Source organism: Micropterus dolomieu, linkage group LG23, assembly GCF_021292245.1.
Source record: "Micropterus dolomieu isolate WLL.071019.BEF.003 ecotype Adirondacks linkage group LG23, ASM2129224v1, whole genome shotgun sequence".
NCBI lineage: Eukaryota > Metazoa > Chordata > Actinopteri > Centrarchiformes > Centrarchidae > Micropterus > Micropterus dolomieu.
In genome coordinates this window covers 23,020,722-23,039,557 of record NC_060172.1, presented here as the reverse complement: position 1 = coordinate 23,039,557, position 18,836 = coordinate 23,020,722, and the positions used below count along the sequence as shown (strand labels likewise).

Sequence of the window (18,836 nt, the reverse complement as noted above, 5' to 3'; positions counted from 1 at the left end):
CCTCGCGGCTGCAAATTTGTTTTGCGTTGCCTTAAGCCGCGATAGACTGTATGTGATTTTATCATAGACTGTATATAAAAAGGATTTTATACAGCATTTGTTTGTGAAAAGCAAAAGCCCTCCGGCAGTCTGCGTAGAGGTGTAGTTTACACTGCGAAGCAGTAGGTGGCGCTTCAGTGTGGCTGTCAAACGCTGTGCTGCAGAGCGAGGACGGTACGCCGAGGCAAAACAGAAACCATTAACAAAGACAGAACTAAAACGCGATCTCCAGAAAACCTAGATGTCAGTACCAGGAATGGATCAGATCTGTTATATAATGATAAACCAGTTCAGTGAAATGTCTAAGGATATATTTAGAACTATATAATAAAGTGTGTGAGGATGGGAAACTGCCGCAGAGCTGGAAGGAGGCTGTGGTAGTGCCAATATGCAAACCAGGAAAAGATGTCATCCGGGGAATTACACACCAATTGCTTTAACATCAAATATATGCAAAATAATGGAGAAAATGTTAAATGAAAGGTTATAGAAAATAAAGGATATATATAAAAAAAATACCAAAGTGGCTTTAGGAAAGGAAGAAATACTATGGATCCCGCTGTATGTTTAGAGCATGAAATCAGAAAAGCACAAGTAAACTGAGAAAGTGTAGTGGCTGTCTTCTTTGACATAGAGAAGGCATGCGATATGATGTGGAGAGGAGGACTGTTAATTAGACTATCAAATTAGGTATCAAAGGACAAATATATAGATGGATTAAGGACTTTTTACGAGGAAGATTAATACAAGTAAGAATAGGAAAGAGTTATTCAAGAAAATATATATATATATAAAATGTATTGTAGAATGGAACACCTCAAGGAAACATAATAAGCCTGTTATTATTTTCCATAATAATAAATTATGTTGTCAGGGAAATAGAGAGGGTTTCTCTTTTTGCAGATGATGGGGCAATTTGGAAGAGGGGAAGAAATCTGGAATTTATTGTAAAAAAAAACTACAGGAAGCTATTGTGAAAACAGAGGAGTGGTCATATAAATGGGGTTTTAAATTCTCAGTTGATAAGACAAAGACAATATCTTTTTTTACAAAGAAAACTGAGGCAAAACTAAATTTATATCATTAAGAACTGGAAAGAATGAAACACTTTTGGGGGTTATGGTTTGATGAGGGAATTACATAGGGTGTAGACTACATATTCAGAAAGTATTGCACAAATGGTACTAAATGTTATGAGGTGTTTGGTGGGAAGTGACTGGGGGGCTGATAGAGCAGCTTTTAAGTCAATATATTGTGGATTAATTCAGTGTTAGAGTTTGGTTATGTGGTGTATGGATCTGCATCAAGCACATCCCTGAAAATGTTAGACAACATTCAGTCTCAGGCTTTGAGATTACGCACAGGGGCATTTAAAATAACTTCAACAGCAGCACTACAGGTTGAAATGGGAGAAATACCATTAGAGATGAGAAGACTACAGCTATCTCTGAATTACTGGGTTAATTTAGATGGCTATAGTGAAGATCATCCACCACAAGGCACTTTAAAACCTTGCTGGGAAAAGGAGAGGAGGGAGACAAAAAGCTTTGGTTGGACAGTAACACAGAAAGCAACATAGCGGGAGAAATGACATGTGCAGGAAGGAACAGGAGAGAAGAGACAATTATATCAAGACTTAGATTTGGGCACACTGGATTAAATAGCGCTTTATTCAAAATACTGTGGACAACAAGAGACAGTCAAACTCGTCATGGGACACTGTCAGAAGTATGAGGGGAAACGGAGGGAAATTATCCATAACCTTAAAGGGGAAAGAATACATTTTGATTTAATAGAAATTCTTAGAAAGAAGTGCTATGGAATTATTTTTAATTTTCTTAGAGTAATCAATATGATTGAGAGGATCTGAGTTTTATTTTATTTTTGTTTGTTTTATTTAGTCCTTTTATATGCAGTCATTCTGATCCACACTCCATACCAGTTGGTGGCGGTAATGCACCATTTCGTTGTTTGCCAACCGCCAACAAAATTCTATAAAGAAGAAGAAGGAAGAGCAACTCGACTGTGTCGCAGCCTGGTCGCACCTAGCTTTCTCCTAATCGACAGTTGGTCTTTGGTAAGTAGTTAGCTAAGTTATTAAATTACACGCAGTTAAAGTTTATGTGTATTGGTTTATTTTGTCTGACTGGTCGTAAGATGTTTAAATGATTCACGACGTGAATTTTCCGAGAGCTGCGTCCAACGAAACAAGCTAGCGAAATACCCAGGCTACGTAACTGGCCTCAGCTAGCAGACATAGCAGTGAGATAAGGTGTTTGTGTTGCTTAATCGAAACCAGACCGAAACATTGAGGTACTTTTACTAACGTCACTGCGTTACTCGCAACACCACTGTCTGGTTTCGTTTCGCCACAGAAAGATCGTAATAATAATGTTGTTTTCTCAGCCAGCTGACAGTGGCTAATACCAAAAATGGAAGCACGATCTTCCCAGGTCCTTCGCCAGGATCAGGCCTGAAACTGAACCGACAGTGATCCTAGAAACGTATACAGCCTAAACACCGATCTCCCCTGTAATCTTATTCGCTTATATTTAGATGTTTTTTTCATCTGGTATAGTGAAATATGCGGCATAATAAAACAAGCGCGTTAAAGTTGCGTGAGCATGTGGAAATGTGTTGTATATTAAACTTAGTTCTTTCTACGGTAGATTTTTAGGCTAACCTTCGTCCACGCTTTGGACAGTTTCAGTTTCCTAAACCAGTGGTTCTCAAAGCGGTTCTCCCCAGCAAAAAGGTGTAATTAGGTTTCGTTACAATTCCATCTATAAGTAACACAATGACCTAATGTATGACTACTTGGGACATGGGTTTCATACACTTGCCGCACTCTGGGGAAAAATCTTATCAAGTCTGTGGCAGTCCTTTGAGTGTGTATGTTTTGTGAGATTAGGGGCCCTTGATGTGAAAATGTTTGAGAACCACTGTCCTAAACAACCTTAAAGACCTTCTCAAACCACGCGTGAAAATCTAAACTTTCTTTAATAATCTAATTCATAACAGTCTGGTTGATATTAATTTCGGCATATATGCATAATAAAATATTGGATAAGTGAAAGGGATGCCTGTCATTTTTTTCTGTGACAGTATTGATTAGGTTGAGGTTCACTGGACTTTATCTCAGGTAAATAGTTAACATATTGCTGTGGGTTAGCTTTGGCCATAGTAACAGTTATAGATACGCTATGTACCATTGCTTTGGAAAGTGATTAGTTTACAAGTCTTTATGCATCTTGTATACTATTATTAATTTAAAGTCTACACACTGTTGTTCAATATTATAATTATAATAATTGGTTATAATTTAACACGCCCTGAAGTGTAAAGTATGAACATTGTGTTTGTTGAAGTGCTTGCCATCCTCCGGTAAGCTTGACCAATTGCGCGTATCTCAATTTTGCAGTTATCGCAACAGCTCTATATGGAGCGTTTGAATTTTGTTTAGTAATTTTATTGTGATAAGTTCTTTAACAGCATTTTAACAGTATGAGTTGAAAATCAATGGTGGTTTTTGAAATTAGTAATAGTAATTAGTATTATCTATTAGTAATAGATAAAATAGATGTAATTTAAATGACAGGCATGCTTTTGCATGTTAATACCATCTATTAAAAGTAACATGTACGTTGTGGAAATATTTCCAAAGCACACCATAGTTTTCAAATTTTTTGACTGCATTTTTCTGGTCATTTACATGCTGTTTAGTAGTATTCATGTTTTAAGCAACTTTTATCTGACTGACTACCCAGCTTTTCTACCACATGAGTGAGATAGCAAGAAACAGACGGTGAGTAAAAGAAACTTAACAGAAATTGGAAGTTAGTTTTACTCGGTAGTTATTTTATATGATCAGCTGGATTCAACTACGGAGTCGGGACAAAGATTGTGGTTAGTTTCTGGAGTCTAGCTTTATGTCAGCTTAGGGCTGTCAAAACTCAATGTGGTTTCTATTTTGTCCATAGATTGTTGACTCACTTCCAAAGATGGTTCGACCACATTTTGGACCACCGCGCCTAAAGCCCAGGTAATGTCATATGATTATGTCAAGTTGCACCCAAATACTTTGGTGTTATGTTCGTGATTTAAGGAAGATGCTGGCTCTTCCTTTTGCAAAATGATGGCATAATGTGTTATAATCTATCAAATTCTGTTGTTGTTTCCTATCAGACCTTACGGAGATGGTCACGGCGTTGGCTCTAGTGAAGGGAATTACAACCCCAATTCCAAAAGTCGAAGAGATGTCCAGGGGTACCCAGCAAAGGCCCCTTTTAACTGGCGAGATTCCAGAGGTAGAGGACGTCCCCCAGTTACCAGGAGAGTCCCCCTGATGGGGGAGCAGAGGGAGCCACGTTTCAATCACTGGAGGTCCTCTAATCAGGATTCCTTTCAATCATACCCTGCCAAAATGGAACCACACCATAGCCAGAGGAGGCCTTCTCCATCTAGGCAAAACCGCTCCCCCCATGTCCAGCATCAGTCATCCTCTCGCAGTCCTGCACAAGCATCCCCGGGTCAAAGGGGCCCACCTTTCCATGGCCACCCCTCAGGTCACCGGTCACCCTCCCCGAGACACTTTCGCAGCCACCCAGCTGACAGGAGGCCAGGATCTACACCAGCTTACCAGGGGTCTTTCAGGGGCAACAAAAGGCAGTCAGGTTTTCAGCATCAGGAGCAGCGGAGCCGAGACCCTCGTGGAAATTACAGTCCCAGAGAAAGGCCCAATGAGCACTCAAGTCATGGCATGAAGCGCTGGGACGAGGCTGGACCGTTCTCTCATCCACACAATGGAGAGCACGGGCCCTCTGGTTCACAGAGGGGCCCCAGAGAGATGCATGGGAGAGGCTCCTGTCCACAGAGGTACAGGAGTGAAGCAACAATCCCAGCTGGGTAAAATTATTAAAGAGGAGGCCTGAAGCTGGCCCAGTCCTCCCAGTCACAGGGGGGTGGTAATGATGACCTCCTACTCTGCCCCAACTCATAGTTATTAGAGGGGATAAATGGGGGTCTGATGTAAATGTGGTTTCACCTGCCATTGAAAGGAGTGTTACATCTGTTATTGCCCTTTACTTCTCCTACCTGTTTCATTCTGTCATGGCATTATGAAGGGGCTGCATTAAGATAAAAATTAAACGTCCCTCCTCCCACTTAACATGGCAATGGATCTATCATTGTAATGATTTCTCTATTGTTTGATGGATATGCAGGTGGTCATCTGAGCAAGACACCAGGCGGCAGCGTGGTCCGGTGGAGAGGCAGGGCAGCAGATCCCACAGTAGAGAGAGGGCACAAGATGTCTCTCACCCGCCCCCCTTCAGAACCCCCTCATGGAAAGGAGGTCCAGCACCGTCAACCTCCTACAACAGGAGCCCTCAGGAGAGGCAAGTGGCAGGACCCCGCAAGAGGAGGATATCAGACATCAGCATGCCCTCCCCAAACCCTGCACTGGAGCATGGCAATCCAAAATACCCCAGGAGAGAGAGACCTCAGCTGCTCGGTATTCCCAGGCCGTTTGGTGGTAAACCATTGTCTCTTAGAGATAAAAGTTACCTGATTAAGAGCAGACAAGTCAGAGCAGAGTCTCTCATGGGGCTCAGAATACCTCCTTCTGTGAAACCCAGACCTCGCCTGGGCGACTCTGCTTCACGGGGGAATGTTAGTTCTGTTTTTGCTATCAGAAAGAAACGTTTCCAGTCAAATGCGGTTCCCCTGAGAAACCTGGAACCAAGGAGGGCAAAACCACAAGAGTCACCCCGCAGAGAAGAAAGCAATGCCAGCAAGTCTTCAAGAGACTCTGATACAGGCAAAGAACAGGTGGAGTCTCGCCGGTCCTTGAACACACACAGGTACGGTATTTTCCTTCTAGCACTGTTCGCAGGGGCTTGATGGTGATTAGGAGGTCAAGAAAGAATGTCTCTATGTGAAGGGGGTGCCAGCTGTGGAAAATGGAGATATCGTGATGGCTAAATGTGCAACACTGATTCAGTTGATGAAAGCTGCAAAAGTTTTCAAATGCCTTCCTGTCTGCGTGCTGCCTATGTTTCAAAATATCTTCCTATCAAGTGGGCTGAAGAGAGAGTGCTAAGTTACGCACCATAGGGGGGAAAAAAAAGCCAACCTGTTTTAAAACCTGACAAATAATGTTTACTACCGTTGATGAAGGGTGTGGAAAAAGTAGTTGATCTGGCCTGTTGAAGGATTCATCAGTTTGTCAGCATTGATGGTCTTAAGCTTGAAAGAAGTGCTCTTCAGCATGTCATGAAGACCCCTTCATCCCCAATAGAGAACAAAAGTAAACTGAAGTTACAACATGTAGTGTAAAACGGTATCTGCGTATGCAGAAAAGGATATGAAGAGGACTGCACTAAACATGACCAATACTGAAAATGCCAGTCAACCCCCCCCCCCCCCCAAGATTCATCAAATGAATGTCCAAACGTTGACTCTTCACTGCACCAACTAAAACCAAGACCGCAAAGTTGCAAGTCAAGTGGAAATTCCCAAAACAAAGATGATCTGAGATGTGACACTTTACTTTAAATATAACCATAACGCCAGGATGGATCAGCAACACAGACGACAGAAGCCATAAAACAATGAAGAGGACTTGCTGAAGGACATTATAAGCCACCATCAGTTAGAAGTGCCCTGATAAATTAACTGATACATAACTCCTATGCAAAGATTGAAGTGTATGCTCATCAAATTACCAGTAATTATTTTTATTGAGTTCCGAAGTAGTCATGATAGACTTTTAACAACATAAAAAAACTTAAAATCCGAGACAAGGAATTCAGCAAACAATTGATCATTTTTTACCAATAGTAAACATATTCAGGAATTTTTCTCCTCACACATTCATCAGCCTGCATTACCTACATGCCAGGCATGCATTATAGACCCGGAGTAATGCTCAATTTGTGTTTTACGCAAACGTGGAAATCATAGTCCTTCAAGTGAAATAATCTATGCCAGAAGAATTGGCTCATCAGAAGGAACTAAACAATTCTGCACCACCTAATATTTGGAACCATGTGGATGGTGCTGCATCATTCCCTTTCAGAATTAGTAAAATGAAGAGGAGCCAAACTACTACTTGTACTTCTGAAGTGCATCTAAGTACTGGAGTTTTCTGCTTCTCTGCAGTAATAGGCACTTCAAGAACGCATCCAGGCAGCCATCAACCATTAACGACGTCAAAGCGGGAGAATTATCTTGAAGTATTTTGATGACCTACACCAGGGATGATGTCAAATTTCGCAGGATTCAAACAACAATAGCGCTACTATGTGGCCACCTCTATTTTAATCAACAATGCCTGCCGTGAAACACTCCTGTCATTTTGAATAGCTGGAAAAAGATAATGTATAAAGTGGCTGAGAACACAAAAGAAGACTACATCAATCTCTAAAAAGGATGAGACACAAATTGAGGAGCAAGACGGACCCATGAGTATGGAGTTAAAGTACATCAGAAGATGAAAAGAGATTACAAGCGGCCAAAATTCCAACTTCATACTGCGTGGGGACAGACACAAGGAAGATCACTTTGGTAATTTCTGTCATTATCAGTGTGAATGCATTTGAGCTGGCCTACAGGTCAGCATGTGCTGTGGTCAGTTCATCTGTATAATCTGACATGACCTAAAAGTAATAATAAAGTGTGCATCGGCCTGCGGTAAATCCCAATGTTCAGTAATGCAACAAAGCTCTCTAACCCACACCTGCAAGTCAACCTGCAAAGACATTTCAGTGTAATGGGCAACTAATGATCTCAATCAACAATCCCACTGTACCTTCAAGACTACTACAAGAAGAGGACAAGAGCACTGTGCTAGCCCCCTGACTGCATTTTTACTGCAGAACCAATCATGTGATCATCTTTATTAAATCACTGCCTTTTCCTAAATCATGCCCCAAAGTCTCAGAAGATCTAAAGAAATAGAAGTGTCGATTGTGGGAACTACAAAGCTTTTTAGTAAGTTGCCTTGCAACCAGGACTTCTTCATGGGAAGACAAACAATGGATCATCTCTTAAAAGCACTGCACAGCTCTGGAGAAGCTGTTAATCTGACGTAATCACACGTTCAACTATTCACTTCAAATCTACTGCTTTCTCCAGGACTCAAATCTCCCATCTACTCTCATGTCCATCTCGGAAAACCCTGTGGATGATGAAATGGATCCAAACGGCTAAAGGAACAACTAGGAATCTTCTGAAGTTCAGGCTGTCTGTGCAAACACGTCGTTCTCCTGTGCTTCTGAGAGAGGAATGATAGAAGATTCGGGGATGTGATGTAGACCAATATCTAAAAGTTCTCTCCAAGATTTGCCCGCTCTAACAATCACTGAGTAAATGAAGAGAGCTCAGATTGATTCAGGGTACAAAAATAGGAGTAAAGAAGCATGGACATTCCATGGTTTTTGTAAGTACCCATGTGTGATGCGTGGCTTTATGATGATTTGTCTGCCTGCAAAACAGCTGTTGGTTTAAATTGCATTACTTCTAATAGTTGCAAGGGTGATTTTATTTTTTAATACTTGCAATCTGTTTCCATTAATCACTGTGATAACTTGAATGAGGCGATTTTAATGTATACAGGCTACATTGAAGATGTTCATACACATCTTATGGGGATGCTGATGTCATTAACACAGCCTCCACTGATCTCCCCCCAGATCTTCTCCCATAGAGAAACGTGACCTTGTTGTTTTGTCCCACTGGCCACCTGGGCCAAGCTCCTCCTCTAAGGACGGCTCACCTCCAAAAGATCGCAGCCCAAAACCCAAGTCTGGTAAGTCAGTTCTGTTTTTGATCTCACATATTTTAAGGGTGCACCAGAGGCCATTTATCTATTGTTTTGATGGCTCATTTCACTTTATTGTTTATTTTTTTAAAAGCTTCTGCTGCAGGGTTTATCTCTTCTCTCTTTTTTTTTTTTTTTATTTATTTTTTTGTTTTCTTTTAGAACACAGTTCAGATGCAGATACCACACTGAACAGCCGACTCTCAAGGACGAATGATTCTGAAGACCGAAAACGGGGCTATTTGGATAAGAAGATGTTCAGGTACATTTCATAGAATCAGTTTTTGTTAGTGTTTAAAACAAGCTTCTCATTCATTAGAAAGTGCTTTGTTTTCCGTAGGTTAAATGCAAGCTTCGTACAGAACGTGTCCCTTTTCTAATGTTTCCTTTATTTTTTTGCAGGCCATTTAATATGATGCAGGACTGCCATAGACCTGGGAGGCCCTTCAGGAGACCAGGACAAGGACCTGGACCAGGACCCATGCAGGTGAGCAAAACTTTTATTGCATAGGACCGTGCAGAGCTGGTCCCTCTGTATATGGTTAAGAATTGCTGCAGTAAGCAAAACTTGCATATGTTAAAATTAACTGCTTTTGAAATGTTGAATTATATTCAAATATTTTGCAAAAACAAATATAATAAATGAAAACGAGGAAGCTGTCAGAGGTCAGCCTTTTCAGCCTCATGAATGTGTACTTGCCTAAAATATGTTGTAAGAATGAATTAGGATAATGGCCTACTGAATGTACTCAGCCTTCCCTATTGTGTTTTACAGAGACCAAAGTTCATTGGTGGTCCAAGGAAGACAGGCCCTGAACTATCTTCAAATGTTAGAAGACCACTCATGGTATGCATGCCCTATTCAGAGATCACTTGGTTCCTCTGGGAAATCTTAAATGGCTCATCGACTCTGTGTTTTTTTTTTTTTTTTTTTTTTTTTTAATAACTAATATTTGAATGTCTTTGTTTACAAAAGGAGAGCTTGGTGCCACGTCCCTTCCCAAATCAGAGGCCAGTGTTCCGAAAAAGTCACAGTATCATGTCCAAATACCGCACCATGAGAGTGATGCGTCAGCGCCCACCATACAACCGAGGACCCAACCAGCAACGCTGGTGAGAATTTCCGGTAAGTTATCATGATGCAGTGGCTGTGAGGGGGCAGCATGGCAATTTCAAAACAGTGTGGTGTTGTCCATTAGTCAGCTGTGTAGCTGTATGCGTAACTTCTTCATTGTAAACAAGTCTTTATTTATCATGGCAAAGCAGTGTATAATATACATTTCAAGATCTTCAAGAAATGTTGTATTCAAAGGAGTTTTGTTTTTGTGTCTCAGCACAGGTCCCACAATGTGCAGACATGATACTGGAAAACATGAGAAAAATCTCATCAAGATTATCTCCGCTTGGTGTGGGCCGCACAAACCCGTCTCTCTCTACAATCTCAACCTACCTGTAAATAATTGAAGTGTTGTTGCTTACATTTGTTATCTGGTTGTGTTACAGTTGTCTTTGAAGTACTGCAGTACTTTTTGTTTTAGAATATTTGTAACATCCTACAACATTGTACTGTGCTGCTTTTGACTGGTGTTTAATTATTTGGGAATTGCTGCTTGTGATTTTTGTGAGTTTATTTTACATTTAATAGTTTTAGCTTTTCTTTTTTTTTTTTTTTTTTTTTTTTTACCTGCAGCATTCAATTTCAGATTGAAGTCCAAGCAGTGTTTACTATCTCACCTTTTTATTGTTTGTAAAGACTTATCACATGAGATGTCCTATTTGATTAATCATGGGTGTTGATTAGAAACTGCTGCTTGTCGCAAGACACTTAGCTACTACTTGTAAAACTTGTATAATCACATATTCAGTTTATTGTTTGAGACTTGAAATAAAATCAGATTTAACAAGCTTTATTTGTTTTGAGTTTTGCTTGTAGATTTGGACAGTCCATCAATAATGCTTTTAAGAATCATTAACCTATAATCACAAGTTTTCTTAATCTTGCCTACAAACCAGTTTGTGTGTTCTGAAATAAAAAAAATTTTTTGGTAATCATATATTTTTTTTCTTCATTTCCCATAATGCAATTAAATGGCCCCAGCCTCCTAAAAAAACCCTCCAGTTTCTAACTCAGGCTTTCTGTTAAAAGTGTAAGTCTTGAGCTGACATGACTCTGATGACATCAGGGTAATTTTTATTAAAACTCAAACAGACGACATACAACTGATTTCACGTGCTGTTTAATACCATAGACATTTAAAGATCCTCTAAGGGCTTTAATTATTCAAGATCAATAAAATAGACTTCAAGTGTAAAATCAGTGGCGTGTCCCTTTAAATACTGTTTATGCCTTATAGCAGAACTGCACTCCAGTTTGCCCCTTTAAATACAACTCTCGCCCTTCACCCTGTGACGCCCTTCGCTCTGCCCCGATGGTATTTGTGAGCAGAGTGGAGCTAAACTTAGCCCTGACAGTACCACACCTCATCACAACATACTCTGCAGACCACAGTGAGCTACAATGGCTGGTGTCCTGTTACCACAGATGCTGCTGTATCTCATCGGTGACGCTGGCTAAACAAGGTGAGTGTGCGCACCAGATCCTTGACTGTAACTGACAATAATATGGTAATTGGGTTACTATGTCTGCTAATGTATATAATCTGTCACTGTGCTTCTGTCTGTGCATTGGTTCCAGCATGTGTTGCATTTTGGTTCACTGCTGTTTCATGAGAGACACGGCTGCCAAGTTTCAGTTTTTGATAAATAATTATCTCAGTTTAATGTACAGACTGATGTTGCTGTTATATTACCAAGAGCACAGGTCATGGTTTAACAAATAAAACCACTATTCTTCAGGTTGTTAAAGGTGTAGCATGACATCAGAGTGCACTGAACTGACAGGTTTCTGTTGATTTCTGCTCCACTGACTTGCTCCAATCTGTCATTTGTAGATGTAGACTTAAAGACTCTGCAGGTTTTTCTGTCTTTCACTCTCTGCACTTGTATTCCTCTCTGTCACGATGGGCAGCTATAGCTCAGCCCTCGTTCCTGGTAAGCCGCGCAACTATTGTTGTCAAACCTGTCGCAACATCATTTTACATACTACTATTACGATTGCTGCATGTGAAAGAGGCTGACTGATAATGCAGGCTTTGGAAGATGTTGTCTTATTACTGTGAAAATGGATGACATTTTCTATAGTGATAGGTTTAAGTTAGTTCAGGGTTTTAACATTTATTCTCTGTTTCTCTCGAAGAGACTGAAGAGTTTGATTCAATTGTGTCAATCGCGGAGAAGCTGAATGAGCAGGTAGCTCATGCCGCAGATGGCAGATTACAGTCAGAGCTTCAGACTCTGGGAAGTATATCATCCAGTTAAATACTGTTTGAAAAGAGTGTGTGGTCTCCTCTGTTTGTGTCCCATCTGTCCTTGGGATAATTTTAACTTTTCTGAGCTGCCTCATACACACACACAAACACAGCCATGTACAGCACTGAAAGATATGCACTCACACTACTTAAAAGAAGATTAAAAGTTAGTTGCCCTGTAATAAATATGATATATTCTGAAATTTCCTTAGAGGGGTATCATTGTAATCAATCTATGACCTAAAGGCCATGTTGAAAAGTTTATTTGGGGACACCAAACTAAAGCTGGGAGCATTTATTCCACACTTACAATGGGTGGAGGTGAAGTACCCTTTAAATATTATTTTACCTATCAGCTGTCTCAAAATATACTTAACTTACAGGTAACACTCATGATGGAGGAAGAAAGAAAAGAAAACCAGAGTGAAGAGCTGGAATCTTTAACACTCTCAAGAAACTCTCAGGAAACAAGTCACAATGGGTCTGCCCTGCCTGTAAGTGTACAAGAAAAACTTAAGGCTTAAAATTCAAATTATTGTGTTTCAGGTTTTTGTTGTCAGTAAGTAAATGTTGGGTTATTCTCTACAGGCAGCAGCGAGGTCCAAAGGTGCGCCCACGCAGTCCTTCTCCTCTCTGTTACCAAAGGCTCTCTCTGCTGTGCTACATCCAACGTTGCCCCCAGGTCTCAACTCCAACCCCCAGCCCAGCAGAGATCGGGTGAAACACACTTCACCGAATCTGGAACAACTTCAGACAGAGCTGAGAGACCTGAGGGACCAGTTTGATCAGATGAAGAGTCAGCACAAGTATGGCTTTGTCATGTAATCAGTTTTTTATTGTACCCGCCCATTCACACTTAGCCTGGGTGTGTGTGACATTCTCATCCCTGCATCTGTAATGGTCTCAATCAGAAGAGTTTGTTGCAGCACTAATTGGTTTTTAATTATCGTGTGTTCCAGCAAAGAAATTAAACTGCTGATGAATGAGCTCGATGAAGAGAAAAGGATTCGCTTGACTTTACAGGTGCGGCATGAAGAAGCAAAAGGAATCCATTCTGTGTAGTTGCTCTAATGTGCTTTCTGATAACTAGGCAGAATTGCTGTGAGGTAAGAATATTAGACTTAAGTTTTTGTTATGTTTTAGATGGAGATCCAACGTATGAAGAAGCACATGTCTAAATAAGTGGAGAACTTCACCATCACCACAGACAAGCTTGAGAAGTTTTAAAAGGTCGTGTTCTGCACTCTGAGAAATAATATTTTTCTACGTTTTGAAAAGACCACCTTTTTGATGAAAAGTTCTTATTTTTTAGCGAAACACTTCTCTTAGATGGTCATTTTCATTTTGTTTTTGTTGGGCTGGCCAAGAGGACTGAATGTTTTTACTGAGTCATTGCTGAAAGTGCAAACATGATGCACACTGGGAGCTGCAAAAAACAAATAAAAAAAAAACCTGTCACTTGAGCCGATGTCACACTGAGTGGGGTATCTGTTGGCAGTTCTCTCTTGAAATGTCAGCACATGGCCCTGTTTTGTTTTTATTTCAGTAGATGGACTCTTAATGACTGCTATTTTTTTAGCATCTTGTGGTGGGGGAAATATGAAAATATCACACGTTTGTTCCACTATCCCCGTGGGCATATCTCATTGACATAATGCATTCTCTACCCCAGAGGTTTTCTAGGTGTGAGGCGAGCCTGTTATGTGGATGCACAAACATGAAGCTTATATCACATTAGTATATTAGTAAATAAGTAATGTAATAGTTTGCCTTTTGTACAAATACTCGACGGACCAAGCAGTCAGTCAATACAGTTAAATCAGTCGTTATGTGAGGAGCATTGTGAACTCTTAAAAGATGTCTGACATTGTCTTGAGATTTTATTCATAGTTGAGGGTCAATCCATAAACACAAATCTAAAGTTTCTAGTGATGTCATGTTAAAACTCAAATATCCACGTTTGGCAAAGTATCTTCATAAGTGAAGAGTGCACTACTTTTTAATGGTAAGAAAGTCTGGGATTTGAAAGTCAGTTGAATCTCTTCCAATCCAAGCAGTGGCATTTTTTTTATGTGGGGTCTGTCGGGTTGGATTCTTAACAGAGAACAGGGCTGAAGGTAAATTCTTTGTTCTCCTGAAGAAGGATGTCATATAGACAGAGAGGCCTGTGAAGGACAGAGTCAACATTACTGTAAATCTTGAGCTGGGAGAAGTAAGAGACCACTTACACAAATTTCTTAAAGATATTACACAAAAATCTGTGTGTGTGTGTGTGTGTGTGTGTGTGTGTGTGTGTGTGTGTGTGTGTTTTATATATTTATTTCATACCTCTCCTTGCTTTGAAGGTGTGTGAGACGGATTTGTAGAACACTGAATTTATATTTGAGCTTGAATATATTCCAAGTGAAGAATTTGAGAGACACCTCTTCCACTGACTGAATGTCTTTGTCAAACTGGGCAAACAACTTGGTCTCTGTGTTACTCTTTGCACTTTTACTGATATGGAAAAGAGGGGGAAAAAGACATTACTGAGCGAAAGAAGCACCTGATGGACAGAGAGAAGTTGAGGTGGAATATCTGTTATTTGCCACAGAACTTATGATAAAGTGAAGACTTACTTGGAGACAATAGTTGCCACTGCTTCTTCACCATTACCATATAGCTTAACAGTAATGTATCCCCAGTCCACATCCTCGTTCGCCAACATCATGTCCACTGTGTAGGCGGACGCTGAAAGGGGACATTAAGATTTTTATTCAAGTACAATATGTTTGCCATTTCAGCTGATGACACTCATGAAAGTATTTGGCTCAAAAAAAAAAATCATTCTCATGAATAAAAATCGATCAGCTGAAGTTGGAATTTAATTTTCAGTCTTATTTTATACTCTTTATTCACATGTTACTACAGGTAGCCGTCATTTTCTGTCTTCCATCTTTTTCCATCTGCTTTTGTGCCACCATGCGCCAATGTCAAACTAAACGATTGATGTTGAGAATATAGAAAGCACCTTGTGTAGTAGTAAAGCATTCAACCATTTAAAGGGGCTCAAAGCTCTTTTATATATTTTTAAATCCTTTCACAAAGTATGATATGCCTTTTAATGTGTCCCTTTACTTTTACATTACTAATATATCTATATACCACACTACAGTGCAGTTATTACATTGCCATAGTGGGATTAAATGTTCCTGCTATGTGTTTCTGTCCATTTGTTAAGATTATTAGTGTTGTGTTACTTACTGCAGAATGGAGACTTTGCATTTGTGGTAAAAAACGCTGTTGTTTGGCCCAGCCTCAGCAGGACATCTTTCCACTCTGTGACATCATAACCTGGATTTCAGTGAAACAGCTGCGTCAGGTTTACAACAACAACACATTGAAGTCTGACGAAATAAAAAGATACCATCACATAAGAGTTCTTTCATTAATAGTATTGTTAAATATTGTGTTTATGTAATTTGTCTATTGAAACATATTTCTCAGTGAAAACTGAAACAATGCGTCTTCATGTCTAAGTTTATTAAAATACCAACCAACAACAGGACATCCTGCAGCACCAAACTGGTCACATTTCAAGCAGTTTCCATCCAGAAAGTCTTTATAGGAGGAGCAGGGGAAGGCCCTGCTGACACACATCCCATTCACAGAGTCAAGGTAGAGCAACACTGCTCTCTCGTGGTCACATGTAAAATAGGATTCTCCTAAACAGGGATAACAAACAAGGGTCATTGTAACCATACAGTATTTCTATTTCTAGTTAGTAGTTCCATTTCTCATAACATAAATTCAGTAAATATTAACCTTACCAGAAAAGATGGTCTTTGGACAGCCAGGTTGGTCCAGTCCTCCATTAACATAGAAATCAATATGACCTAGAGGTTTTCTGAAGCCCAAGACTGTGAATACAGTTGGCACATGACAAAAAATTTCACATGTGTAAATCTGTATAGGTTTGGATGTAAAAATAATACATATAAAAATATAAAATGAATATATAATACAGTATTTCAGTAAAAACTGACCATCTATGTCTGTGTGCAGGACGTCCACAAACTGGGCGTCTGTGGAGTCCAGGCGGTCCTCTGGAGGAGTGCCAGTGAACTGAGGCCCAGCAGGATCCAGAGCTGCAAACATCACATCAACAGACCTCAGTAGAGGTTCAAGCTTAACCTCAAACCCAACATTAGCTGGTGGAAGCTAAAATAGCAGGCTTGGGAAGACTGAAATGTTCTTATTGTAAAGATTTAGTTGATCCTTTTCTACCTTACCTCAACTGCAACTCAATCTGACAAGTCAGTTTTCAGTATAGATATAGCTCAATTTTGACAGCATTAACATGCTCAAAAACTCAAACTGCACAAAGTTCAAGGGTGGCAACAATTTACGTGCCATATGGTGTTTGCGCATGGGCCCTCGGGCCACGTTTCATCGAATTGTATGAAATTTTTGTGGCACATGTATCATGTCCAGACCTACAAAAAAGCCTCCGGGGCCAATGCCCTAAACCCAACAGGAAGTCAGCCATTATGACTTTAACGGCCAATTTTTGACGATTCACAGATTACCCACAAACTCCTCCTAGGAAATTTAGCCGATAGACTTCAAATTTTGATTGGTGCATTCTAGAGGCATTGACGATGAAAAGTTGTGCTATCTGTAAGTTTTTGTCCATGCTCACATCTGAAAAATGTAGGATGACACTCCCGCCCTGAACACATCCATCAGCCAAACAACACTCAATGTCATAGCGCCACCAACTGGCAACAGGAAGTGTCAAGATTTACACAGTTATGTACTACTCCAAACATATTGGCCACACCTACTTCAAAACAGTTTCAGAAGAGCCTTAAGACATTGATGATGCTATGTTGTGAAGCTTGTGAGTTTTCGGGTAATGGCGCATCCTTGGCGTGGTGTTAAAGTTCGCTGCTTCGCCATGAAACAGGAAGTTGTTGTATGGAGTGTACATGCTCAGATCTGTATCAGCCTTTACATGTTTGATAAGAATCCCGCCCTGAACATATCTACATGCAAATATTCACTAATCACGCCACCCATTGGTAACAGGAACTGCTGCACAACATATAATTAGCAGGTGCTGTCTAGTGCCACCTAGGGGACACAGGAAGTGACATTTAACTGCTTTGTGACTGGTCCAAAACGCGTGGCAATTCAAGGAGCCTCTCCCGACCTCTGGCTGCTACTGTGCCGCTGCATTACGCCCCGAGGGCCCGCCCACTGCTGCTTGCAGCTTTAATTTTATTACTGTTTCTTATTTGATACTATCATGTCTGTTTTCAGTTTTATATTGTATGTCCAAGACCCGCCTTTCTTATCTTTATGTTTTAATACTTCATACTCATTTCAAGCAGTGCTGACCTGGACGTCTATTTTTCTGAACTTCACTGACACTACAGGCACCATGGAGAGGATTTTCTGCCTTCACCTCACAATCTCTCCAGAGATTTCAGGTGGAGTCATTGAAACTACTGATTTTTTCCACACAAATTCTTGCCCAGATGGCCAAAACCTGAACTGTGATATGTTGCTGCATCTCCACAACTCGGTCATGTCCAAAATCCTTCATAGACTCTGCACTCTCTTACAAACACTTTGTCAGGAAGGACTTTGCCACTCTGTGTTAGTAGTTATTTGTAATGTTGCAATCTAGGAATTAAGTTCGAGTGTCACAATTCTCAAGAAATGTTCTTGACAAGCTTCCCAAGTTAATGGTGCTGTTTGGCAATGAACTATCACAAGAACCACACCCAGACCAAACAAACTGCTCTCCTATAGCAGTGGGGTTTGTTTTAAGATGGTAATTTGAATCTTAGTCCTGAGAGAAGCATTTCATGGTTTAGAAATCTAGACAGCAATATTCAGAATTGTTTTTAAAACCAGATATCTCACCTCTGTAGAACTGTGGATAGCTAGGATAGCAAAATTTAGATGATGAAAGTGATCTGAATTTGAATGTGCACACTTACCTGTAATTCTTCCAATTGAACCTTTCAGGCTGGCCCCTATAAAGCCTGATATATGAGCCCCAAGGCTGGCTCCGATCATGTGGATGGAGCTCAAAGAGGCACCATGTTTCTGAAGAGATCAGTTATTTGCTTGTTACACACAACACAGTCTTGACATTTCTATCTAGACACAGCAATCACAGTCCCAGAGTGTATCAGATACATCTCATACCTGCATCTTTTCAATGAAAGCAGTGATATAGTCAGCTGCTTTGCGTGTGTTCTCTACTGCCTTAAAATAATTCACATTAGCAGCTCCGTGGTTCCAGTCCACTATGACAACATTAATATCATTCCTGGCCAGCAGCAGCTTTCTGGCATTTGACACCCATATTGGTGGAGATCCATTGGGCCGATACCCATGAATGACGAAGGTGGTTGGTCTGGACAAGTTAAAACGGGGATGGTTGGACAGGTCTGATTGGGAAACCAGTGTACCACAGGAGCCATTAAGTCTAGTGTACACCAAGAACCTGACTTCGAGTCTGGTTCCAATGATTGCTTGACCAAGATCTAGATCCGTAAATTCAGCACATCTCTCATCTGGAAGTGCTGGTGAGGGTGGGGGGGGGGGGGGGG

General features: G+C 40.5%; 3 protein-coding genes across 5 annotated transcripts in view; 2 read left to right on the top strand and 1 right to left on the bottom strand.

The window, feature by feature from the left end:
* The first annotated feature begins 1,994 nt into the window (after window positions 1-1,994).
* Window positions 1,995-10,766, top strand: si:ch211-114c12.2 (uncharacterized protein LOC336578 homolog). The gene is made up of 10 exons (XM_046040072.1): window positions 1,995-2,116; window positions 4,020-4,081; window positions 4,225-4,914; window positions 5,262-5,900; window positions 8,733-8,848; window positions 9,023-9,122; window positions 9,263-9,347; window positions 9,636-9,707; window positions 9,837-9,986; window positions 10,195-10,766. The coding sequence occupies exons 2-9, from the start codon at window positions 4,041-4,043 to the stop codon at window positions 9,975-9,977; spliced, it is 1,884 nt and encodes a 627-aa protein (XP_045896028.1). The 5' UTR covers window positions 1,995-2,116; window positions 4,020-4,040; the 3' UTR covers window positions 9,978-9,986; window positions 10,195-10,766.
* Window positions 10,767-11,307: 541 nt separating this feature from the next.
* On the top strand, window positions 11,308-13,696 carry si:dkey-71d15.2 (SH3 domain-containing kinase-binding protein 1). The gene is made up of 5 exons (XM_046040142.1): window positions 11,308-11,440; window positions 12,612-12,722; window positions 12,817-13,034; window positions 13,188-13,251; window positions 13,372-13,696. Exons 2-5 carry the CDS (start codon window positions 12,621-12,623, stop codon window positions 13,408-13,410), a joined length of 423 nt encoding a protein of 140 aa, XP_045896098.1. The 5' UTR covers window positions 11,308-11,440; window positions 12,612-12,620; the 3' UTR covers window positions 13,411-13,696.
* A 394-nt stretch (window positions 13,697-14,090) lies between these two features.
* The window catches only part of LOC123963344 (lipase member H-like), an 8,443-nt gene continuing 3,697 nt past the window's right edge, over window positions 14,091-18,836 (bottom strand). For 2 of the 3 annotated variants that reach the window (XM_046040141.1, XM_046040140.1), the window contains exons 3-10: window positions 18,219-18,327; window positions 16,254-16,355; window positions 16,038-16,127; window positions 15,765-15,932; window positions 15,472-15,561; window positions 14,847-14,958; window positions 14,557-14,724; window positions 14,091-14,393 (exon numbers count right to left, since the gene is read on the bottom strand). In XM_046040141.1, coding sequence (XP_045896097.1) covers window positions 14,324-14,393; window positions 14,557-14,724; window positions 14,847-14,958; window positions 15,472-15,561; window positions 15,765-15,932; window positions 16,038-16,127; window positions 16,254-16,355; window positions 18,219-18,327 — 909 coding nt within the window. In that variant the 3' untranslated portion in view covers window positions 14,091-14,323. Of the gene's footprint in view, window positions 14,394-14,556; window positions 14,725-14,846; window positions 14,959-15,471; window positions 15,562-15,764; window positions 15,933-16,037; window positions 16,128-16,253; window positions 16,356-18,218; window positions 18,328-18,429; window positions 18,810-18,836 lie in introns of all 3 variants that reach the window. The other variant, XM_046040139.1, reaches the window with a different exon arrangement.

Excerpts from the sequence above, each read along its gene's own strand:
- si:ch211-114c12.2 (XM_046040072.1), top strand. The coding sequence starts at position 4,041 with ATGGTTCGACCACATTTTGGACCACCGCGCCTAAAGCCCAG. Across the intron at positions 4,915-5,261 it reads AGAGGCTCCTGTCCACAGAG|GTGGTCATCTGAGCAAGACA; the intron begins GTACAGGAGTGA and ends ATGGATATGCAG. Across the intron at positions 9,348-9,635 it reads CTGGACCAGGACCCATGCAG|AGACCAAAGTTCATTGGTGG; the intron begins GTGAGCAAAACT and ends TGTGTTTTACAG.
- si:dkey-71d15.2 (XM_046040142.1), top strand. The coding sequence starts at position 12,621 with ATGATGGAGGAAGAAAGAAAAGAAAACCAGAGTGAAGAGCTGGAATCT. Across the intron at positions 13,035-13,187 it reads CAGATGAAGAGTCAGCACAA|CAAAGAAATTAAACTGCTGA; the intron begins GTATGGCTTTGT and ends CGTGTGTTCCAG. Across the intron at positions 13,252-13,371 it reads GGATTCGCTTGACTTTACAG|ATGGAGATCCAACGTATGAA; the intron begins GTGCGGCATGAA and ends GTTATGTTTTAG.